Source organism: Pseudorca crassidens, chromosome 16 (assembly GCF_039906515.1).
Source record: "Pseudorca crassidens isolate mPseCra1 chromosome 16, mPseCra1.hap1, whole genome shotgun sequence".
Taxonomy (NCBI): domain Eukaryota; kingdom Metazoa; phylum Chordata; class Mammalia; order Artiodactyla; family Delphinidae; genus Pseudorca; species Pseudorca crassidens.
Window position 1 is genome coordinate 70,444,776 of NC_090311.1, and position 25,953 is coordinate 70,470,728.

General features: G+C 44.3%; 1 protein-coding gene across 3 annotated transcripts in view; it reads right to left on the reverse strand.

The window, feature by feature from the left end:
- ARID5B (AT-rich interaction domain 5B) overlaps positions 1 to 21,139 on the reverse strand; it is a 188,552-nt gene extending 167,413 nt beyond the window's left edge. The window contains exons 1-2 of one of the 3 annotated variants that reach the window (XM_067710847.1): positions 20,994 to 21,139; positions 20,315 to 20,569 (exon numbers count right to left, since the gene is read on the reverse strand). In XM_067710847.1, coding sequence (XP_067566948.1) covers positions 20,315 to 20,569; positions 20,994 to 21,014 — 276 coding nt within the window. In that variant the 5' untranslated portion in view covers positions 21,015 to 21,139. Of the gene's footprint in view, positions 1 to 18,670; positions 19,059 to 19,371; positions 19,573 to 20,314; positions 20,570 to 20,993 lie in introns of those variants that run through there. The other 2 variants (XM_067710848.1, XM_067710849.1) reach the window with 2 other exon arrangements.
- Positions 21,140 to 25,953: the final 4,814 nt, after the last annotated feature.

The following is a 25,953-nucleotide window of genomic DNA, read 5'->3' on the forward strand; positions in this document are numbered from 1 at the left end:
TTTCCCAAGCCAGCCCCTTCTCTTCCAACCTTTTCCCTCCCCCTCACCAGACACTGGGGTGATGCCTGTGGCTCAGTGAATTTTGGAAATCCATCCCGGTGCAATTACAGGGAGTAAGCAAACAGAAGACTGCTCTGAGCAGCGATTTGTCAAACGTAATGTGACCATCCTTCCTGGCACAGCCAAAGGCATTTGAGTATCAAATAAGTAATTCAAAAACCCTAAGTATTTTAATATTCCTAAAAACATTTTTAATCCTCGCTAATCTAAAACCTGTTAAGATGCAGCCTGCTCCCATGACCAGAAGGCCCTCTCTAAAGAAAGCCCCAGTAACATCCTCTCATTAATTCCCAGTTCCATTTCTTTCCTTTTGGATTTACTACGCATGCATCTTCTTTCCTCCCTAAGATTAAAAATAAATTTACCCAGAAATCAAGAAAATGCATCCCAGCATCCTCTCTAAACAGGCAAGCATGTGATATGTAGAGAAGATGCCTTAAGTCAATGGTTGAGCCAGCCTACCCTTCCTTTAGCCAAATTAATAGGGTGTTAACATCACAGTCTATTTTTTAACTACTTTCAGGTCGCCATAATAAAAACTAGCTTGGCCCCCACATACTTAGCTCTGGCCATTAAAACAGAAACAAAAGAAGATAAATGAGGCCAATTCCAGGGTTAACGCACAGCTGAGTTACCTATGAGAACATTCTCTAAAAGCAAAAACAGTAACCATAAAACCCAAACTCAACCACCACCCAACCGAGATGTTCTAATATGGTGAGTGGCTTCAAACCATTACTTTTACATCTGCTGACCTTCTTTCCACCTAGTTTTACAGGCACACGGCACACTGCCCAGGTACGAAGTTCAGCAGGGCCCGTATTCAGTCAAGACCCTAAAAGGAAGAAGGAAATTCTTCGCCCCTGTTGGTCTATGAAAATCATGGTGGGAGCCGACTGAAGAGTCAAGGTTATTGGTGATCGTGCACAGCACCTTGGTATACTGCTGTCATTAACGAGAAGAGCAGTCTTCAGAGAGTCAGCGAAAGCCTTACGCCTGTGTAGAAACCAAGTAAATCTTCCTGTTTTCTGTAGCCTTTATTTAAACATAAACATATGATTTAGACATGCTCCCTCTTGTTACACATTTTTTTTCACTTTGTTCACTTAGCACAGTTCACATTATTACCCTCACATGTACGAGGGCAGTGGAATAATTTGAGACCCACGGCTTTATTTAATAATGTAATTATCCTATATTGGATTACTTAAAAGGGGCTTTGTATTTTACAGTTCTAGCTTTTCCCATACCAGTGATATGCTCTGACACAGTAACTGATTCAGGCTTCAGTCAAAAGCTCTAAACTCAGTTTGGAAAAATATTGAGTGTTTCTGAATAAGCCAGGATTAACATAAGAGCCAATTTGCAACCACAGTTGGTGACCTTTCTACTCCTGTTCAAAGACTGTGGTGTGGAGGCCAACACAGAGGACAGACACGAGCAACTATGGCTGCCTGAGTCCAACTCCCTGCCACCTCAGAGAGGCGGTATAAACCAGAGAATAAAGCCCGAGTTTCCCTCAAGGTAAGCTTTCTGAAGGCGGGGCTGTAACTTGCCTTCCACGTCTTCTGATAGTCCGTAGACACCAGGAGGAGCTGAATGCGTGAATGAACGAATGAGGGAATGAATGCTACTGGGCATTCCGACAAAACAGTTGCAAAAGGGAATCCAGAAGGAGCTATCACAAGCTGAGCTTCATCCGGTGCTACTGTCAGGAGGGATTTTGTTTGCGCTTTTCCCCCAACTCAACTCAATCTGATCCAATTAACCTGCACTGACTCTGCTCTGTTCCAGGCATTGGACTGGGAACCAGCCATGGAGAGAGAAGGATGAAGAAGACACGGGTGCTGCCCTTCAGAAATGGGCAGTGCCCAGGGCTCCTGTTCCTTGCCTAGAAGTGAAGGTTACTCTCTCTCTAGTCTCCTTTGCCAGAGAATCCATTCATTCTTTCACTTTCAATGTCCGGAACATCTACTCTGAGCTGCGCAAGGCACTAGGAACAGCAGGGGGCTGGGGAAGAACCGCAGTCTAGCGGGGGTGGGGGACACAGGACACACAGTAAAGCACAGTCCTCAGCTAAGTGTGATTTATACAATGAGAAACTGTCATAAGTGAGCTCATTCATTCAACAAATATTTATTGAGCACTAACTATATGTCAGGCACTGGGATCATAGTCAGAAATTAAAACAGATAAAAATCCGTACCTTCCTGGAGCCTACAGTTGTGTGTGGGGTTAGGGTACGTCGTGTGTGTGTGTTGGCAGAGAGGGGAGTGGGGGGGCCAGATAATAAAATCTGCACGGGGAGGGACGCCGTATGTTGTCAAATTCAAGGTGAAAGAAAAAGCACACAGCATACATATATCCTATAGCTGATACATCTTCTAAATTTGAATCCGGACTCCTTTTCTCTAAGTTTCTGGCAGGTTTCGCATGGAAGCTACCCCCATAAATCAATTTCCATTATTAAAAACTGACCAGAATCTGGGAATTCCCCGGCAGCCCAGTGGTTAGGATTCCGCACTTCCACTACAGGGGGCACGGGTTCGATCCCTGGTCAGGGAACTAAGATCTCGCATGCCGTGTGGCATGGCCAAATAAATAAATAAATAAAAAGTGAAAAGAAAATCAACAGACTGGGAAAAGATATTAAAAAATAATTGACCAGAATCTGCTTAATGCCACCCTTTTCTCAAACCTTTAATGCCTACATAGGTGTGTTTTAAGCACTTTATCTAAAACCAAGTTGCATCTTCCCTGAAAGAGGAACAGTGGAGTTTTCCTGTGAAACAGATAATTTCCACAGAATTTAAAAGATGGAAGGCCAGCTGTTCCCTGACATACGCACAGAGTTGAAGAGTGGCTGAGAGATCCTTGTTTCCTATAGGTTCACCTGTTAGAAACACAAACTGGGACAACAATCCCTTTCATTTGGATGTTTAGGACTTAGTTACATGGACATATGCCAACCTGATTTAATGCCCCTCCTCAACCACTGTGCATGAAACATACCTATGTTTTTATGCATTTAGGAGCCTGTTTAATTATACCAGCGACAGCGTCCTCATTCCCCTTCTCTCTGCAGACTCATCATCACACCAGACGCAATGTCCTTTCCACCAAAACCCCCCAAATTCACTGATCAAGACATTAGGTTTGGGACTTCCCTGGTGGTCCACTGGCAAAAGAATCCACCTTCCACTGCAGGGGTATGGGTTCGATCCCTGGTCGGGGAACTAAGATTCCCACATGCCGTAGGGCAACTGAGACCTGACGCAGCCAAAAATAAAATAAAATAAAATAACTAAATAAATTTTTATATATATATGGCATTAGGTTTTAGAAAGACCCAATATAAGTTGTTGACATGCTCTAAGACTAACAAATATTTGAAGGATTAAAGCAGTCTGCTATCTATTATGTACATCGTCTATAATTAAATGCCCAGCAGAGTGGGGAGGTATTTGGAAGAACCACTCAAGGAGAATACATAATAACAACACAAGGAGAAAAAAAGAGCGAGACAGGGTAAGAAGACTATCTTCCAATCCACATCAGACTAGCTTATACTAAGGTGATTGGTTCCACCGCTGATTGTAGCGGGCAGCCTCTAAAAGGACACCCAATGATCCCCACCTCCTTGTATTCATGCCCTTGTGTGATCCCCTTCCCTTGAATATGGGCTGGACATAATGTCCCAGATCTAACAAACAGACCTAGGCAAAAGTGATGGGATTTCAACTCTGAGATTAGTTTACCAAAGGACTGTGGCTCCCGGCTGGCTCACACACGATGAGGGGAGTCAACTGCCACACTGGAGCTGGCCTGTGGAGAAGCCCATGCAGCTCGGCAAGGAACCAGGGAGGTCAAGGTCAACGGCTAACAAGGAAGGAGGCTGTCAGCCCAACAGCCCAGGAGCAGAGAAGTGAGCTCAGAAGTAGATTCTAGCCCTAGAGAGCTTTGAGATGACTCAGGGCCCGCCGGGCACCCTGACTGCAGCTTTGAGAGACCCCGAGCCAGACACACCTAGCTAAGTCTTACCCAGACTCTTGACCTACAGAAACTGTGAATGAGAAATGCTTTAAGATGGGAAGTTTGGGGTAATTCGTTACACAACAATAGAGAGCTAGTACACTCATCTTTGAACGTGGAATACGTTGACATATTTTTGTGTGACAATGAAATAAAGCCTGTGAAACAAGGTGCTAAATACCAGTTTTTAACTGTGCCTGGAAATTAGATTAATTTCTGCTGAGAGGTTGACAAGCCAATGGAAGAATGCTTTATGCAACTGCCTAAATCCTGAAATAACTGCGTGTAAAAGAGATCTTTTCTTTTTGGGGGTTATCCATAGAAATCTCCAAGAATACTACAGAACAGTATAAGCATCCCTTTCAGGACGGAAGGGGCAGAATAAAATATAAGCTTGTCCAGTAAGGCTGACTTTCTGTTCTCTCTCCTCTAAGCAACTAGAGGGAGAAAGGCCAATCTTACTCATCTCTTTATCACCTCCACGGTACCTTGTGTGTACTAATAAATATTGGTTGAAGTGAACTGAATAAAAGTTTGCCGTCAAAAGGCCTCTATTTAAAAATAGAAATGTTAAGAGCAAGATTATATTATGTCCTCCGCTCCTGCAGAAGAATTCCAAGCCTCATGTCTCTTGTCCTCCTCTCACCTTCTCAAGGGTCTTGGCACAGCTGACCAGTTAGACAACGGTGCTGCCTACATGTACAATCTACAGGTCCTGTACATACACAATCCTCTAGCCCTCATGGCCAAGATCAAAGCAAGGCTTCTCTTTCCTTAAAAAGAGAGAAAAAAGGCAGAAAATAGCCTTTAAAAATTAAGGCCAAAAAAAAAAAAAAAAAAGAATTAAGGCAACTGAGGTACCTCAATATTCTGTCATGCTGAGAATGTTTTCACTCCACTACTTCGAGGGGTCATTGAAGGAATTCTGGGGGTCAGAAGTGATTTGAACACCTGCTTGGCTGTCTATTGAATCTAGTAACATCCAAATGTGGAGAAACAGGACCTATAACTGTAAAGAAAAAAAACAGAGCCTACTGATAATTTTAAAAGACACTACCATGTGTGTGATTCATATCATTTGCATTAGAAAAAACATCTTCCGCCTTTTTACTAGAACCCCCTTCTTGCCTGCCCAGATAGTTGGGGATGCGTATTTCACAACCCAATGCATTGTTGCTGAATACACATTCAGCCCCCAGGAGCACAGAACACAATTAGACTATTACGGAGAATGCGCACAAGAAACAGAATGGAACCGATTATCTCACTTAAGACAGACAGAATTGAATTATTTTCTGTATCTATAACCCATGTACACTAGATTTTGGAATAATCTGGCGAGGAGCCTGGGTACTACAGCAGTGTTTTCATCTGAATCCTAGTCATCTGATAAACACTGTGGAATTAACCCAAAGCAAAAGGATTTAATGGCCCAGCAGGCAGTCTCTTTTTTGAAGATCCTTCTTCTAAGATTCCCCAGCCATTGTGGCTGGGACTCTAGCCCTTTACAAACTTCTTCCTGCTGATGCCTTCTGCTTTTTGAAAGAACCTGGCATCACACATCTCAAAGGAGTTGGTCTGGAATTACACTCCTTACCACCACTGAAAGAGGAAAAGGAGGAGAGGACAAGGGGGTGAAACCCAGTTCCAGATTAGGGGTGTTTTGAAAAATAAGAACTAGGAGAGGCTATTTTTAAATGGCGGGAAAGGGAAGGTATTTACAATAAATTCAATGCTGTGCACATTCAGCACATCAACACCAGGTTTCCCAGAGGTTGCATCATGAAAGGGGAGGGACCTGGGAAGCACCAGATCTGCACTTTCTTCGGCACACTGAGATGGGACATCTGGAATGCAAGTTTGGTCTCTTGACTCCCATCTCTTTTTATTTTGTTGTGGCTGATGGAAGAAATGCCCCCTGAGGGTCCTTTAAGACCCAAATAGAACAGAGCAGAATGGGCTGCAGGGTGACTCCTTCACAGTGACTGGAAACTTCAAACATGAATCAAAAACTCTGAACCTAAACACAAGAAAAATCTCTCAGGACAGACGGAGAACCAGGAAGTTTAACTCAATTTAAATTGATAATTTTCTTAGTTATTGTTTTTTCAAACAATAGTAACCCAATGATTCAACCAATAAATTACTTAGTAAGGGGCTATTAACAGTTTTAGCACCATGACAGACTTCATGGAGACAATAAAGTTCGGATTTGGTCCCGGACCAGAAAGGACAGGGTCGATGACTAGCATCTGCTAAAGGCCTGGGTCTTTTATTAGCCAGGTCAGGGTTTGAGACTTTATGCCCATACAAGTCTCATTTGATAATCACAGCCCAGCAAGATTAGCCTACTTCACAGATAAGCAAACAGAGACCCCAGAAAAATTAAGTAACGGACCAAGATGACGTGCAGCTACTACCAGTCAGAGTACATACGCACATGTGGTTCTACCAAGCTTTGAGACTAAGAGTTTACATTCTAAACAGAAGGAAAAAACACACACGTGAAATTATTAATCAGCACTGCCTCTAGGTTCAAGTCCAACCTGACCAGCTAGACAACCCGAGGTCTGGCTTCAGTCTACCCCACTGTCCACCACAGCCCCGCTCCTTTGCCGAACACAGACCACATCCAACATTGCAAAGTCCTGCCTTCCTGCCTATGGCTTCATCTGCCAAGGATTTCCCCTTCTGTCATTCTCACTCCCAAAAATCTCCACCCATGAGAGGCCGAAGTAGTTTCAAGGGTCTGCTCACAATCCCCTTCGGCAGGGCGCCTTCAGCGTGGCTCCAGGCCACCTCCCCACTCACACACTTCTTTCTTCCCACTTTTTTTTTTTTTTTTTTTTTGCGGTACGCGGGCCTCTCACTGTTGTGGCCTCTCCCGTTGCGGAGCACAGGCTCCGGACGCGCAGGCTCAGCGGCCATGACTCACGGGCCCAGCCGCTCCGCGGCATGTGGGATCTTCCCGGACCAGAGCACGAACCCGTGTCCCCTGCATTGGCAGGAGGACTCCCAACCACTGCGCCACCAGGGAAGCCCTTCTTCCCACATCTTAATCCCTGTGCCCTTCCTGACTTCCCCAGCTTGCACGTGCGTCCATTCCTTCCATCCCTCCAGACTCTGGAGCTTCGGCTGGAGAAAATAGTGAGGGCTTTGCCCACCGGGCTGCCTGGCCTCCTCCCTTTGCTGCCCCTTTAGGACTAACAGGTTCCTTTTGCTTCATGACAGAAAACGGGCCAAATGTGAGAAAGTTTTCAAAACTGTAATATTCCAAAGCTTTCCTCCAGAGAGTGCAAGGTGGCAGCCCGTGGGCCACATCTAGACTGAATACATGTTGCGTTTGGCCCACAGTGTTTTCTTAAAAATTGTATGGAACTGCCAACTAAAACCACACAAAAATCTGGCTTTCTGGCACGTCTCTTGAAAAAATGGAAAGATATGGCAACATCAAATGACACTGCTGCCCGCATGCAACGTTCGACAGGACCCGAGGGGCAACGTCCAGACAAGTCACACGCTCCCCGGTTCTGTCTCCCAGCCTGGCTCCATCCACTTCGGCCTCCCTGCCCGGCCCACACCTGTGCCTCTGCTCCAGGCTCCTTTCTCTCCTCGTCAGTGGAAGACATCATAGAGGAGGTGGTTTTTGAACAGGATACAGCAGTTGTGCTATTTTACTTCACAGAGAAAAACCTCAGCAAATTTTACACCCCTCTTCGGATACAACCCCCAATTCCTCGACCTGTCGGCAGGACAGCACGAGGCGTCTGCCGCCTGTGTTCTGGAATCAAGACAGCTCGAGCTCCCATTCAGTCTCTCTCATTTACCTGATGAGTGAACTTAGAAACCTGGACGGGTTACCTAGCCTCTCGGGTTGCCCGCCTGCAGAACGACATGGCCCTAGAGCCTCCCTCATAGTACTGTGGCTGTTAAGAGTAAACAGAATGTCCATGTAAAGCTGTCGGCACCTAGTTTTACTACTAACTTTATTAAAGTCGTATCAGACCAGGGGCCAGGCAAACATTTACCGTAAAAGGTCAGATGATAAACACGTGAGGCTCTGTGCGTCACTCGCAACTACTCAGCTCTGCCACGATAGTGTGAAAGCTGCCAGAGACCACTTGTAAACAGGTGGCTGTGTGCCAATAAAACTTTATTGACAAAACAGGCAGTGGGTCAGATTTGGCCTATAGGCCTTAGTTTGCGGCTCCGTTTTCTACTTCTCCACAGCCAGCCAGCCAATGTAAATCAGTTCTGAAAATGCTACGCAGGTGTCTCAATGGGATCTAAAATAGTAGGTGCCTCCAGTGGGCTTCAGTGGGCGTCTCCAACCTGTTTCCTGGGTTCACCAAGATTCGGCTCAGCCCAGAAATCATGCCAAAGGGAGAACGCTCCCCCCTCCACATCCTACCAAGAAACCTTTTCCCAATCGTCACTGGAATCTCTTTAGCCCTGAGTTCAAACACTACTTCTTGCAAAATGCCTCCAGAGACCTTCCTAACAAGATCAGGTACGCCATCATAGGTCGCTGTATTTTCCCTTCTCCATGCTGACCGCACCACAAAATCACCCATTTATTTAGGATTGTTTGCTTAATCGTGCCTGTGCTCCCCACCCAGTGAGAAGCCCCACGAAGGCAGGATCTGCCTGGTTTCCTACCTGTCTCTCCAGGGCCCAGCACGGCCTGCACACAGACGCCGCTCAGGAGGGAGGTGCCTGGCTCCTCCCGTGGGCTTGTGGGATTTAAAGAGCCCGTGCAAACACTTTACTGAGCAGGTGCGCGGTATTATTACCAAATACTCGCGGATCAGTCAACAGCCAATTTGAATGCAAGTTCCCAGACAGCAGGATAGAAGCTTTCAAGAACCATATGCTAAATAAATAGATGAAGGACCAAAAGAAACTATTCATAAAGGCTCAGATAAAGAATAGGTCAGTATAAAATGAAAATATATATATTTCTCAATATATTCTAAATAGGGGGATATGAAGATCACCTGGCAGAATCGAGAATCCGGTGTTTTCAATCTTGCCTCTCAGTCTCACTTAGATGTGACCTTGGGCAAGTTACTTAACACCTCTTTTGGTCTCAGTTGCCTAGTCTATAAAGTGTGGAAATGTCACAATACTACCAACCTTAGAGAATTTCTTTGAGAACTAAATGAGTATTTAATTTATATGTTAATTTATTTGCAATGCCTGACACATAATAGCTACTCAATAGAAAAAAAATGTAACTTCATTGAAAACACTGTGGGTGAAACTTTTGCAAATGGTTTTGGAAAACAGCAAGTTGGGATGTTTCCTCTGGGTTGTGCACCTGGAAGAAGGAAGTGTGAATGTGGTTCTAAGACTACAGTGTCTGGTGATGGGGTTCCTCCATTTTGGATAAATCAATGAACTCACCTTTTCCTTCTTCCTTTAGAGAGTGAGTAACATAAGAACAGAAATCTTTATCTGGGTATTAGTCACTGTGTTAACTGTTATATCCCAGTGCAGAGAACCAGCACATAACAGGCACACAATAAAAATTTCTGAATGGAAGAAACCATCCATGAATATCAGACGGTAGCAGAAATGCCAATTCTGTTTATCACCAAGAATGCTTTTCTTGAGTCAATATAAATATCCCTATCAGAGGGCCCTCCTGGCTCCAGGAAAGAATTTGGAAATGAGGGTAATAAAGGTGAAATCCAGAGGGGATCCTGAATATCAAAGCCTGGTTTCTGTGTAATCACTCACCCTTTGGTAAGTATCTCATCATTAGAATAAAAACCATACACTCCATTAGTGACTTTATAAAAGTGATCTCCCACAGAGGCACCAACTACTGGTGTAAGACAGGGCACTGGAACGACCCACCTGAACACGCCCATGGGAAACACTTGCCTCCTTGCCTCAGACGGTAACCTCAAGAGAGCAGCCCTTCCCCAAAGCAGCAGACCACTGTGCTTGAGGGACTGGGTTCTGGTTAGTCTGTGCATCTATTAAATAGAGGGGGCTGGACTTGTTCTCTTGAATATCCTGTGAGTCTATTAAAACGTCCATGGCACATCAGCCAGGAGGCTTTTTCTGAGATAAGCATGGCAAGTCTTCCTGGTCATCGTGATCAACAGCGCCAAGAGCTGTCTGGCCAGTCCTGCCTACAAGCACACATGTCTGATGGCAGAGGCAGAGGGACCGGCTGCACCCATGGACAGGCTATCGTTCATGCCAGGAGAAGGTCTCAGAACATCAGAACAACCTATTCTGCATTGGATGGCTTCACCGCACGTCAGAGGCCCTCATTGCACAAGGCAAATTTCCAATCAGAACGTCGCCAAAGTTGGGTCGTTACAGAAGAGAAACCACTAAACCTGGGCCCATCACTGAGGAAAGTGTGAGGACAAGGTAATGAATGAGAACATTTTTATTCCCTGGTACAGTATCTGGCTAGTTTGCTTTTTTCCCAATGGTACTCGGAGCTGAGCTCAAAATAGATGACGGCAAGCAAAGCTAGGACTAAAGGGAAAACAGTATTCTGTCAACATGATTTCCATCTCCAATGTTCCACAGGGAGCTTTGAGCAGGCCTAGTGACAAGTAACTGGATGGTAACTTGGCCTGTTATCTCTGTAGTATGCAAGGCTTCCTTTGTGAGAATAACACACACACACACACACACACACACACACACCTCCATATATACATATCTGTATATACATACACACACACACTTTGATATGTACAAATATGTACATATTTTTAAACATATTCGTCCTTTAAGAAGAACACACAGAATTATCAAGATTAGATTATTCGCACTTACTTCTTTGTCTCCAGTAATACCGTGTTCTTTTGTGCTGGTAAAACAACATGTGCTTTAATTAGCAAATATCTGTAAATAATTTATTTGCTTTCAAATACAACAGAACAATGGGGTCGATTTTCACATACATTTGCCCAGCACACATGCTGGGTCTTAAGCCAGACTCTCCCATTGTTCAATAACTACATCAAGCTGTCCAACTCTTGCCGCCCTCCGTGGTGGAGGGGTGGGATAGGGGGCTAGAAACCCAAGTTCCTTCCAGAAGCCACATCCCATTTTGCATGACCCTAGAAGGCAAGCACATAGCACTGTCCAGTCCAAGCTACAACAAACTCTGATGATCTCCAACCCTGGAGCCTTCTGTGAGGAACACGGAAGAGTGCCAGAGCGAAGGGCACTGGAGTAATGGTTGCTGGATGCAGGCGCTCTGCTGCCCCCCAACAGTGTGAACCCCAAAACATAAGGCACAAAGTGTGAGGCCCATGAATCACAAAACCTCATCTAGGCTCTGCAGGGTTAAAACTGGGTGCTGCGCGTGCAGTGCAAAGAAAGATGTTAAATCAAATGAGAATGACTGCTCTAGGACTGGAGGCACTATTATTTTGAATAAGATTGAAAAGGCCAGAAAAAGCAATTCAAAAACATTTCAATTATGTATTTCCCAGAACTACATCTTTGAGCAACTAATGCAAACGTTACCACCACAGTAAAACTTCTTCCCACATAAAAGCATATAAAACAGGTTAAACAGCATATACTTTATATATCATATGCATACTTTTGACTATTAATAAAAAATTCAAAATCTATGTATGCTTTACTCTCCTAAGCAATACAGTAATTATGATTAAAGGACACAGGCAGCACAAAAAGAGCCAATTTATCTTACTCGTGCCCAGGAATACTATTGGGTAACTAAGCAACTAAAGACAAAATATGGTCTAATTAATTCAATCCTATGCTTATTTAAAAGACACAATTAGAACATTTTTATTTTCCAGCCTGCACAGTAGCTCAACATGCTTGAGGGTGTACAAAGCAAAGCCTATTATTCTCAAAGACAAGAGTTTAATGTTAAGTGCCACTGATCCGGCTTGGAACTCAACTCTGGGGAGGAGGGATGCGCATCACAGCCCAGGTGCGCTGGAGTCATGAGAAAGGAAAGGTGGGGAGAGGGGAGATGGTTATGGGGCCACCAGATTGACCAGCAACACGTGGTTTCTACCCCCAGTTTTTCTCTCTGTTCAAGGATGGAGATGGGACCCGGAACTTGATGTTCATGTGTGTAAGGACACCCACCACTGTGCGTCGATTCATACAGCCACAAAGATCCTACAGAAAATTCACGCAGTTAAACCACACGTCCTAGTCTGTGTGACAAATGTCAAATATCCATCTTGAACGCTGTTAACAATGCGTCTGATTTTAAAAGCAGAATTAATGTAGGCAAGTGTGTACTGGAGACTTGATGCCATTAGCATGAGTCTAAAGCACCCTTTCAATCATCAGCATCATCTGCACGTTGGAAACGTGTCGTCAGTACGGGTGCTCACAGTACAGGATGCGAGCCATGCTCTTCAAAGGCCAAGGCCTAGGTTCTAATCTCCAGGAGGCCAGCAAGGACCATGGTGCGGCTAGAAAAAGCCATCCTCGTGCGAGGGCACAGGAGCAGATTTTTCAAGAAATGCAGGAATCCATGACCACATTTCTGAGAGGCGAATGAATCCTTAAGCCAACAATCAATAAATTTATTTCAAATTTATTTAAAAGCCAAGCCAACGGGTAATCACTAGCTACAATATTATTCCGAGTAGAAGATGGCAGATATCCAACCACCCTGGCTATAAAAAATGACAAGCAAATCCATTTGATTCCAGCAATTATATTCTGGATATTGGTTAAAACTAGACTTTGATAAATGAGCCTGAGTCATGTATCACTAGATGCCACTATGAACAATGGCATGCTTTATTAATAACTAACAGCGAAGTATTTACATGTATGGACTCGTGCACTCGATAAAAATAACATTTCCTTAGTATGTGCCTGACACTCTAAATGTCAAGACAGGTTTTAATTGATTACGGTTTTGACTTGCTATCAAACACGTGGCCTCGTCAAGACCATCAGTCTGGAAAACATGCTAGTTCGCCGGAACTGCCAACCAACACTCAGGTGAGAAGTGACTCCCCTTCCCTGAAGTCCCATCTTTCCGCAGACTGCCACCCCAGAGCCCTGACTTTTTTTTTTTTTAAACAACCTTTATTTATTTTTAATACATTTTTTTTTTTGCCACCGTGTGCCGCTTGTGGGATCCTAGTTCCCCAACCAGGAATTGAACCCAGGCCCTTGGCAGTGAGAGCGCGGAGTCCAAACCGCTGGACTGCCAGGGAACTCCCCCAAAACCCTGACTTTCTATAGGCTGATGGCTGAAGACTGGAAACATGCTCAAAAAGATGGAGATGCTGGGGCTTCCCTGGTGGCGCAGTGGTTGGGAGTCCGCCTGCCGATTCAGGGGACAGGGGTTCGTGCCCCGGTCCGGGAGGATCCCACATGCCGCCGAGCGGCTGGGCCCGTGAGCCATGGCCGCCGAGCCTGCGCATCCAGAGCCTGTGCTCCGCAACGGGAGAGGCCACAACAGTGAGAGGCCCGCGTACCGCAAAAAACCAAACCAAAACAAAACAAAAAAAAGATGGAGATGCTGGCTCTCGCCTGATCATTCAGTCCCAAATAGTCACTAATTTCTCTGGCGAGTTCTACCAAAAAAAAAACCTTTGCGCATTTTCACAGCCTATGGTGCAAAATGATATGGATTTTAGAAGAGAAAGAAGTGTGAGGTGGGCTGCTGGAGCTGGCCCACAGGTGAATGACCCTCTGCCAGAAAGAAAGAAATTGGGCCAAGCTTAAAGAAAGCAGGCTGTGGGGAAGCATTCATTTTAATCATGACATTTAGTCATTCAGTAGATACTTGATGAATGCACTGACTGCTGTGGGGAGACCCAGAGGTGAGTAAGACACAACCCTCTGCTTCTGAGAACAGCACTGCAGTGGGGAGGGAGAAGAGGGAGTGACAAGCACAGGAAAAGCACACAGATAACCATTCCAGGAAGCACCATGTAAAAACTACCTGGGAGATTAAAACCAAACACTGGACTGTAAGTCCCCTGAGGGCAGGGGTACTTGTCTGTCTTGTTCAATGCTGGATGTCGGGGCCTAGAATAGGCTCTGGCACAAAATGGGTGCTCTATAAATATGCATGGAGTGAATAAGACCTCAAAGGTGAAGACAGTACTTCATAGTTTCCAGAAAGATTGCGAAAGGCTACAAATAAATAGTGACCTTAGTTAATCTCCGCTTTAACTAAGGGATGCAGATAAGAGTCTGACAGCTTTTCTGGGACCAGTGTCTGTCTATGGGGGTAGACTAAGAGTTTTTTGAGGGCTGGGCCATTCTCCTGTATCTCAGTACCCCACTGTCCAGCACCTAGTAGGTCTTCAATCAGCAGCTGAGGAGTTGAACACATGCGTTTTCCAAAAACATATAGATAGTGACCCTTCCTTTGAAAACGTATTGCATTTACTGTCAGAACAATTCACCAATGTGTTACATCTTACATTGCTTTTACATTTTTTAAAAACGTGTGCTGATCTCATCTCTCTATCAAGATTGATAAGCTTGAGAAAAAAAGCCACATCATGAATTGTTTCACATCCGTCTCTGTACCTAGCAAAGCACGGAGCACATAGCACTCAGCAAGCAGCTTTCATTAACTCAAGATAGATGAAACCAGCATTGGCTGGAATTGGGAACTTAACCATCCAAAATACAACTTAGTATACATTCTACTGATTCTCAAATTTTAACATCCTAGGCTCAATGCTAAAACAGAATTTTGTACATATAAAGGTTTTTGACATATTAATGTTAAGGTATTTCTTCTATTACTGGATCTTGCTCCAAAGCCAAGTAAGAAAGACTAAAAGGTACACAGTCACATTCCTTATTTCAGATCAACTCCATAGGGCAGGGGTCAGCAAACTTTTTCTGTAAAGGGCCAAAGAGTAAATATTTTCCACTGTGTGGGCCATATGGTCACTGTCACAACCATTCAACTCTGACACTGTAGTCTGAGAGCAGCTATAAACGATACATAAACAGTCTATGTTCCAGTAAAACTTTATTTACAAAAGCAGACAGTGGGCCAGATTTGGCCCTTTGGCCTTAGTTTGCTGATACTTGTCACAGTCCAGTAAACTCTGTCCATGTAATTCATTAGTTCTCACCCTAGTTCTAAAGGGCCTGCTAGGGAGAGAGTAAAGATATTCCTTCTCTTAGCTTAAGATCATTACTAAAAATAAACGATAACTATTATAACAGCATCCATCATTTGCTGAGCTCGCATGTATAGGTACGAGGCTAGTTGCCAGGACCTTTTCATTATTATTACTAATTCTCTTGGCAAAGTAGAAACCATTAAATCCATTTGACAGATGAAGAAACTGAGGCTTAGAAAAGTTAAAGAAATTCTGCAAGGCTAGTGAGGACACTGAAGAGATCTCAGAAACTTCTAAAAAAAGAAATCAGCTCATGGAAACAGACCAGAGACCCAGTGAGTGGCCACCCACAGGCAGAGCAAGGCCAGTCCAGCACCTCCTGAATTTCAGAATGTGTCTGTGATATGATCAGGTGATCTTCTAAAAACTCCTGCTGATCCAGTTGACAGCATATTTCGATACTAAAACGTAAATCCTTAAGGAGCCTTTTATAATGGCAACACAGCTAAAACCACCATATGGATGAAAGCCAGCCTGATCTGGGGGGACCTGAATTGGCTATATGTTCTAGTAAACTAACCTAAATGCCGCCCTCTCATAGAGAAAAGCTTTCTTTAGGAAGGTCCATGGTAGTGGTCTCAAACTCTAACGAGAACAATAATACTAACATTAATGATAATAATAATGAGTCAGCCGTTACTGGAGACTCTGCTATGTGCCCACCTCAGTTGTAAGCACTTCACATGTATTAACTCCTTTAATCCTTAAAATAATCCTGGGAAGTAGGTACCATATTTCCATTTTACAGATGAGAAAACCGAGGCACAGAGTTTAAAACTCGCCCAAGATCCACACAGCTAGAGCAAGACTATTTAAAATGCAGAATCCTGGACCCCAATTCCAGAGATTCTAAATAAATTAATTCCAGTAGGGGCTTGTGAATATGGATTTTTAACAATTTTTGACTGGATAGTGAGGCTGGTCATAGTCAAACCACTGATAGATACCCTGGCTGCATGCTAAAATCTGTAGTGCCCAGATATGCTCGATACTGACTCCCTGGCATCACTGACTTACTCATCCACACTCACTGTTGCAGGGGACCAGCAAGCTTTCTTGTAGAATCCAGCCCATGATCCGTCAGGCTGAAATCCAACCTTGTACATCCACCTATTTTTTTTTTTTTTTGCGGTACGCGGGCCTCTCACTGTTGTGGCCTCTCCCGTCGCGGAGCACAGGCTCTGTACGCGCAGGCTCAGCAGCCATGGCTCACGGGCCCAGCCACTCGGCGGCATGTGGGATCTTCCCGGACCGGGGCACGAACCCGTGTCCCCTGCATTGGCAGGCGGACTCTCAACCACGGCTCCACCAGGGAAGCCCTCTTTTCTATTTATTTAATTTACAGTTATAAAGTAATTTTGCCCATAATAATGTCTCTTCATATTTATAACAATCCCCAGTCAGCTTTACTATTGTTCCCATTTTGCAGATGAAGAAACTGAGGTTCAGAGTGTTTACAGTTATCCAAGGGCAGACAAATAGTTAGTTGTAGAATCAAGATGTGAGTCTCTGGAATGCTTTTCCTCCACACCAGCTGCCAGCACTGTTAAGTATGCGTAGGCAGCAGTGATATAAGCAGGCCAGACATTATCCTCATTACTTAAACTAGTAATAAATTGTTAATGATTATCAATAATGGTATTAAAATGTAACTGTTATTGTTCTATGACACTGGCTAGGATTAACTGAACTTTATAGAATAAGAATGATTCTGCTACCTAAATATCTGGTGATATAGTTCTAAAATGTACAAGGAACTGCCCACATTTAGTACACACTTCTGGAATATAATATAATGTATTCAAGCTCTAGTTCCAAGGGTAGGTTTCAGCGGGAAAATAAAGCAACCCTAAAGCTTAAGAAGGCCTAGGTTCAAGCCGGCGACCTTTGACAAGCCACATAAACTCTTCAAGGCCTCTGTCTCCATCTATAAAATGGGCATACACATCCCTGCCTTATCTAGCCTGATACAATTAATGCAAAGATCAATAAGAAAATTTCCCTCCCCCACCAAAAAAAAAAAAAATTGTCCTCTGCAGATCGTAGCAAACCACACAGGGACGCTATTTCTAATCTCGCACAATGATAATTTCCCTGTTTTTAGAACTGATGTCTTTATATTTCAAGAAATCATAAAAAGACAGAATGATGTTCTTGAGCCAAAAAAGCATACGGAGTCCTGGTTGTCCTTTTGAAATGGATGCTGATGTCAGCTCAATCAAGACATTATTAACCTCCATTTGGTTACTTTAAATAAACTGTACTGGCTGATTTAAATGTGCTGAACATTTTCTCCAAGGCACAGTGCACGTCACCAGGAAACCTTTCTCTTTCAGTTATGCATTGCAAATGGCAAATGCATCATTCAAAACTATTTAAAATCAATAATAAAATCATTTCGCTGTACATAAACAAGTTAACAGAGTAAGAGAAAACAAAGCAAATGTCTTAATGAGAGGGCCCTGTTGCCCCCTCTAGGTGCCAGCAGTAAATGCTGGTATCTGCAGGCTCTCCTCCAGAGGAGCCTGCTGCTGCTATTCTGCTAATGAATGACCGACTATCTTAGGCCAGGGGGGAAATGACATCACCAGGGTGGAAAACCGATCCGCACTGGGAAACTTTCTACCTGCTTTACATTTGTCATAATTATTTTGCACAATGTAGCCTGTATTTGCATAATTTTGAGGCGTGTCATTATCTCAATTGAAAATTGTTTTAATATGGCTGAATAATTCACAAGGACATCATCCAAAGTCCTAATGAAATATACAACTATAATCATACAGCTAATTACCAGCCGTGTTAGCATTAAAAAACAAATCATGCATAATATTAGACGATGTATATGCAGCTGAGGAATATAAATAGAGCCATCTCCCTCTCCAAACCCCCTAGAGTTTACTTTTAAATGGCAAGATTAATTTTCTCAGGTATGGCTCATATAGCAGCGACGAAACGCAAAGATCATTAAAATGGTTCGCTTACATTTCCCCATAATGAATAATGTCTTTTAAAAAATCGTGTATTTAAAAATATATCTATTCACTATCATTAGTACTACCAGATGCAACCTTCGGCTAATATTTCTTTTATTCTTAAATCAGAATTTACTATTTAATTACACAACAGAAATTAAAACTGGACCAAGTGGGGTCAATTCGGGGTCTTTAAAAAATATTCCGCTTTCAATTGAAAAAAAAAAAAAAAGAGCGTGGCCACAAAATATCCCATAAAACACTGAATAATTTCCTTCTGGGTTCAGTCAGAAGTCTATTAGGCACCAGCTCTTTTCTGGATATTTAATCCTTCCCTTTTCCAGATCACAGGCCATGTTGAAGTAATAAATTTGAAAAGCAAATAATAAGAAATCAGGAGGGGGAGGGGAAGGCAGACAGCTGCGCAGGAAAGTTGGGTCGGGGGAAGGGGCCGAGCCAAACCTTGGGCGGTGCAAAGAGCTCAACCTGTTGGTAGGCTGCAGGATTTTTCACAGCATTTCCAAACAACACCTTTGTAAAATTGCCGGCAGACGTCGGGAAAGGTGAACGTTTAAAACCCATAGCTGGCCGGGAGGGCGGAGGGGAGGGCGTGTGGGTTGGGAGAGGTGTTCGGAGAGGAGGGAGGGGCTTATTTCCGAAGAGGCTGAAACGAGGGCGAAGGTTTTGACGAACTCCGGTAATTAACCGGCATAGACCACTGACGGGTAACTCGATCTCGGCGAGAAGGAGCGAACTGGAGGTGCCAAAAGTACAATCAACTCCACCAGACCAAGGAATTCTGGAAGGACTGGCAGGCAGCTTCGAGCTCCGGGATGAGTTAAACGGGGAACCATTCACTTAACAAAAAGGTCCTTACACCTACCTCGACAGCTCGAAAGCCTGGCACAGAGCTAGCTGCCCTCAGAAGTCTGAGTTTGATTGCCCTGCTCCCGCTTGGGCAACACAAAGCCTTGACAGGCGGCCGCGCGCCCTCCCGCCCCGCCGCGCCGCAGGCACAGCCTCCCCAAAACAGTTCCCCCGGTAGGTACCAGGGTGCTGAGGTCGGTCAGCTGACGAGGGGAGCCCGCAGAAATGCGGCCACACATGAAATGACAGAGCCGAATAGGGGCGGCCGCCCCGGCGACCGGTGACAGCGGGCTCACCTCGGGCGTCCTGCCGGGAGCGCCGGCGAGCGCCCCCGCGGCCGCCCAGAAACGTGCCGGGGAGGCTCTGTCCCTCTCCACCCTCCCCAGGAGCGCCGTCTGGGCACGGAGGACTCCGGACCCGCAGGGCCAGGGGGTGAGCACACACCCCTCTGCCCTTCCCTCCCCCGTCCGCGTCCCACACATCCCCAAAGATCGCGCTGGAAGGCGTCCACTTTGCGTGGAGTAATTGAAAACTAGAACATCAAATGGCTTGTCCGGGGGGAGGGGGTGGGGACGAGAGATAGTTGTTAATGCTTAACGTGTTTGTGCCGGTTACACGACCGCTTTGAAATCCGCCCGGGCAGATCTGCAAGTTATTTGAATGTATTATTCCAGTACCTGTCATTTATCACTTTATTCAACACGTCTTTGCCAACTCAATAGCTTTTGATCTCACTCTGCCTCCATTTCGTAATTTCCGCCCTCTTAAACATATCAAATACTTACTTTAAAAAAAAAAAAAAGAAAAACGGGAACAATATCGAAACCCACCGAAAGAAATCCACCCATCCCCTACCGAGCCAGACGCGAAGGTAAATTTTCAAAAGGCAAAAAATATAAAAAGCATGTGATGTTCAAGCGGCAATAGCAGGATCACACACACACACACACACACACACACACACACACACACACACACATCCTTGAACAAAACCCTTCTCGAACAAGTTATTTGATCTTGACTAAAATCAGCAGTTGGATCTTCTTTGTAAAGCTGACAGCCAAACTCTGACAATGGCAAAATACTCGAGCCCCAGCTAGTGGCGCTACCCCTTTAAAAAAGAAGTCGATCCTGTTCGCCTGCAGAAGTGAATACAGTATTTTCAAGCTTGCCCTGTAATAAGCATTACTACGGGAAAAAATAATAAAGAAAGAAGAGAGGGAGATATAAGTTTACCACCTCGCCATGGTCGCTATTTCTGCCCTGGGGAGTGTCTTCTGGGAGGAAATAAAGTTTAGAGCTGGATAAAAGTTGCCGGCTGGTCCTCTCTTCCCACAACAGCTGGAGCTCCGCTATGCAAATCGGATCCTTTGGCGTACATCTTACAAAGAAAAAGTCGCCAAGGGACAAAATTCTTGGTTTGCCTTCAAGGTGGAATTGAAAAGCCTTGTAGAAAATGTAAGGTCCGTGCAAGCCACACGGTGAGCCGACCCACTGCAGGGGAAAAAAAGCACCAAATAAATAATGTAGCCATCAGAGCACAAACGTCTATTCCCAGACACATTTACACACAGACATCCACACTCTTAATACAGAAGAGCCAACAGATATAAAGCTGGGTGGAAAAAATAATAGAGCCCACACAAATTTTCTGCCTCCCTTAAAAAAAAAAAAAAAAAGACTCCGGGCCCCCCACCTCTCCCTACCTCTCCATCTGAGGCGGTAGAATTACATTATGTATGTATGATCACTGCAGGGATTTTTTTAAACAATAAAAATGATTTGGGGGGATGCAGAGGGTAAAAGTTTGGTGAAAAGTTTGTGGGGGGTGTGGGTGGGTGCAGAGGTGTGGGTGAGCCGGGGGGCTGGGGGGTGCCGGGGGGTGCCGGGATCGGAGGAGCGGAGGAGAGCGAAATACCTGGAGTGAGTTGGGCTCCATCTCGACGTTCTGAATTGATTGAACTCAACATTCTCTCCAAACTTGTTGGCTTGAATGGATTGCATCAGGTCCTGGCAGGGAAAAACATTCTCTGCCTTCAGCCGGCGTAATGTCTCAATATAAAACTAAGCTCTCGCCTCCCCTTCGGCACCAAAATGATTGAAAATGTGACCTAATATTTCTCTGACGACTCAATTTTCAGCTCCTGTCAAAAATGTGTAGGTTTCCTTCCAACCGTGGGTTGATCAAATTCATAATCGGCAGAAAGGCTCCGTCCGATCTCGGCGGGAAGAGGATGGATCAAGGCAAAAATTACATAGGAAGGTCTGTAAAAATAAATTCTGCCCTAAAAGTGTGTGAAGATGAGATCTACCTCTTCCCAATCTCCCTTGTCTAGCGGTTTCATTTGATGAGATTTTTGGAGGAGACGAGAGCTAGCGAGCTCCGCTGTGCATCTGACAGGACCTGCTTGTATATGTCTAATATAAAGAACATTTCCTGCAGAGATTCCGGGGCGCTGCTCCTCTTTCTAATGCTCCTTAGCAGATTTGCTGTTATTAGACATGTAGATTTGTTTGATAGTTAAATTACGCTTCCTCACTGCCATGTTTTCGAGAACTAATCTGTTAAATTATCTTTTGATGCCTATTTACATCGAAGGGAAAAGTGGGTTATCGATTATATAAACATATAAATATTAATGCATTTGTTCGCTTCGCAAAAAAAATACTCAGCAAAAAAAAAAAAACAGAAAGACAAGTGAGCAGCGCACACACATCTCAAGATTTTGCAAACAATATTGAACGGACAGCGACTGCATTTAGGGACTGGAACAATAAACGATGCATGATAAATCAATAAATGCGAGCAGCGAGTCTGCTCGGAATATGAATTCAGGCTCCCGGTTCTGCGTGTGCATTCTTTAATTTTGAAGTATATACACTAGTACGTGTTTACAATGCTGATGGACGCCAAGGGCGCTCTCAAATGATAATGTGTTTATATAACCCAGCGCTACAGGAATAATATACCGGCTACTCCCCCACCCCCAACCCCTCCCCCCGCCGAAAAGGGAGAGGAGCTTCCTCAATAATAGTTTGAAACTGAAAAAAATCCATTTGCAAACTAGTTACATACAACCAGAAATTAAGCTGTTGAAAACCGGGGGCATGAACCGTAAGACAATAAAGGCTTTAAATGTGTATATTTATTGTTCTGGAGCCCTGGAGCATTGCGAGGTTTGCATGCATGGCTATTATGCAAACACAGAGAAACTTAAGAGCGACAGAACAAGGAACAGGCAGAGACTGCAAAGCCCTCGCTCGCTCCGACCCAGCTGCCGGTCCTCCGCCAGGCTAGACTGCATTTTCGCAGTGTGGATGTAAAATGGTGTACTCGCTTCCCCCACGCTCCCCCATCCCCTTCCCCGCCCTCCTCCCACTCCTTTCAGTGTTACACCCACCCCCCCCTCCGATTTTAGTATATTGGCACCAATCTTTCCAAAGTGGGTCTGGCATGCTAAAAAAGTAAACATGTACTATATGGGGAATAAGGTCTGTATAGTATGACAGTTGAAACTTGATCTGTGATAAAATTACAGGATGTTGAAATTACTAGTAAGCTATTTTTAACGCTTTCGCAACGTTTCACCTCTAGTCACAGCATCTAGTTGAAACAGGATTACTTTAATGAAAATTATATTCACATGGCTGAAGTTAATACACCCGGCAGAGCACAAATGCCTCATATTCAGTGACTTGAGGTGGAAAGACCCTCTGTGTGTATTTTTATGCCTTTTCAAAACGTCTGCGTCCACTGCAGTAAGAATTAGGACACTTAACATTATCTAAACCACATTTTTGATTCAGAACATGGGGAAGTAATAAAAGGCAAGACCTAGCTCGTTTCTATACACACAGAGATAAACGAAAGAAAATGGCAGATCCTCCAATTACAATAAGTAATAAAAGCCCATGCCAAAGAGCCGGTATTCTGAAAGATGTCGAAAACTATTTTAATAATTTAAAGTAATATCACAACTCTGCACCGTGGAAGACAATGTAACAATTCGCAGTCTCCCATCTCTTGCATTAGCCAATTATGACTTGCACATCACTCTTTAATTATCTTCCTTGAAATTTCATCTGATCTTTCTATTTTATAAGCATGGGTTACAAAGAGAAATTACAGCTCTCTGGTGCTTTCTGTCTCTTTTTAAGTTTATGATGCATACTGCAGACGTTTGATTAGAATAACCCATTTTGTTCATTTTTTTACATATGAATGGACTTGACTGAAGGGCATTTTACATAATTTTTTTAAAATACATGAGAGACGCCTAAGGCTGCAGTTAGTCTCTGTCCTGTTCGTGTAAATATATACATTCAGTTCAAGAAATACTATATTAAAAAACTTGAGTTGCAGTATTTTGACAAGATCATATTTGAGATCGACTGTGAGTCAGTTTCCTGTATGACCAATGCAGCAGCATTTATGCAGGAAACCTCAACAGAATGCCTGAGGGTATCCCTCGATTGTATATTAAATCTGTCTCTTTAAAAATACACAGCTCTTTAGAGCATCTAAGCAACTTCTGCTGGTTTTGTTGCTGTAAGTCTTTAAGGGTCTGTAAGGAACTTCACCTAATTAGAAACCCTGTTTCTATGTCTGTACAAGGTTAGGTGCTGAACTAGGCTGCACGCTGCCTGATATCTCTGTCTTCTGGAAAACTCCGGATAAGGTTTTTGAGATGTTAACAATTGCAGGGATCTAGGTCTGAATATTTCTGAATATCTGCAGTCTTATAGTCAGATGTCAAAACTGAATCACAGGGGCATCTTTCCGCTCTTTTTACAGGAGCAGCACCCCCATGAACCTAATAAAATCCAAAAAATCAAACCTCAGGTCCAATCCTGTGAATGACTTTTAAAATTATAGGTCACAGTGGTGTGTTTACAAACAAAACAAAAAACAACCCCCTCTATTTTACTTCTTTAATATGATGCTTGATGGGCACCTGTAAATTATCTCTGTAGCAAATATCCATACAAAGAAAGTTTCAATTAAGATAAGGAGATTGTATTGAAGCAGTTCTTTGAAGTAATGTAGTTAATAGCCTGTTTGATTTCTGCTTGTAAGAGAGTAATAACGTGGATTCAAGGTTCCATCAATCACAGAGCAGATGTAAGACTTGAGACACCCGACACCCAGGGGAATAGAGGCAAACTCCTGCAGTGCAGGGTCCTTGGGCTAATGTAAAGTAAATACTCATAAACAGATTGAATGTTGTAAGAAGACAATCCATTCTGGACAGTTAGAATCATGAAAGCAAGTGCTTTATCTATAAAAAAGCTTGTAGCTGGGACTCACAGTGTATAAAAGAAGAGTGGGGAAAAAGCAATATATGTTTATATCACACATTATTTTTGGGCTCTTTCTTATACTGCAACACAGGAACCTATACCCACACATCTATATTCCGGCTGCTTTGCTAAGCCAAAACCCAACTCTCTGTTTTAAGTTATTTGGTTTACTTAAAAGGTTAAAAAATTAAAAATCATTCTCACCCCTCAAGGGAGTGGGGAAGCAGTAGACACATTTTTCAGTGTCTGTGAATAAAGGATCAGGGGGGTTAAGTTAGTTGCGAAACCTAGCAGTGACATAATTAGGCAGCTTGGACTATAATAAATAGGATCATTTAAAACATTTTTTTTAAGTACAGTTGAAGAAAGAAGGCGACCATTTCAAAAATTCGACCCTCTCTGCGCACCTCTGGGCCTCCCCCTCCCCCCCCAAATTGTAAAAGACAAATGAAACATTTTTGACCTTGGCTATAATAATACTTCATGTTTTAGCACTTTAGTCAGCATTTTATCTACTAATTGCTACACACTACCGCATGTGGCTCGAAGCTGCCACTGCAGCTTTCTTTCACTGGTGAGCGAATTGCTTCATAAAGACTGGGAATTCAACCTGGCTGTTTCCTTCCTTGCTCCCCCGACCACGTTTTTTTTTGTTTTGTTTTTCTTTCCTTTTCCACGTAGAAGCCGCTATATTTTTCCAGAAAATACCAGAACAGGGACGGTGAATGGTCCCCTAATCTCCTTCCACCGGTCAAACTCAGGCCACTTTGGCGATCGGGAGGCAAAGGGGGAAGGTGAAAGGGGGCAGGAGGAACGAGTGGGGCGAAGCTGGGGGAGCGGGCAGGGGGGGATCCTGGCCTGCTGTTGGACCTGCTAAGTGATTCTACACGTTGGTCCCCTGACTAGTCCATAGCTGGTTAGAAGTCCGGGAGACTCCGCGCTGCCCACCTGGGGACCTCGAGTTAGAGGCTCTCTCCCGTCTTGCTTGGTCAAGAAGTGGGGCTCGAGGAGGGTAGCCCCGGAGTCTGCGGACTGATTCGTGGATTGAAAAGCCAGCCCTGTCCGAGGGTCAGCCACTGCCTAGTCCCCTCCCCCCTTCCAAGCCTGGCGCCATCGCGAGCGGTGGGGGTGGGTGGCGTTATTAATAAGGCGGCCTCCAGCAGAGCAGACTCGCGAAGTCTGAGCTCAACGTCTATGGGTTTAAGGAGGGTAAATAGGGTTATACGGGTCATTGCTTTCCAGGAGACCTCTAGTGGTCAAAGGTTGAGCTACATCTTAAATTTGGGCCTCCTATTTGTCGCCTGTCTCCTGGGCTGTAGTGGGGAGACACACTGAGCCTCTTAACTCAGTTCCAGGCAGTAAAGGCCGGTAGCTCGGGACAGATTTCTCACGGACTTGAAGGCAGAGCCAAGAGAGAAGCGGGGAACTCCGAGAAAGGGACCCCTCCGCCCGCCCCCTCCCGCCCCGCCCCGGGAGGGGTCATGTGATGCCCTTTGTGGGCACTGGAAGCCCCAAGGTCCTCTGCCCTTAGTACAGACAGAGACTTCCTATCTTATCTTGATTTTCCTCCGCGTTGG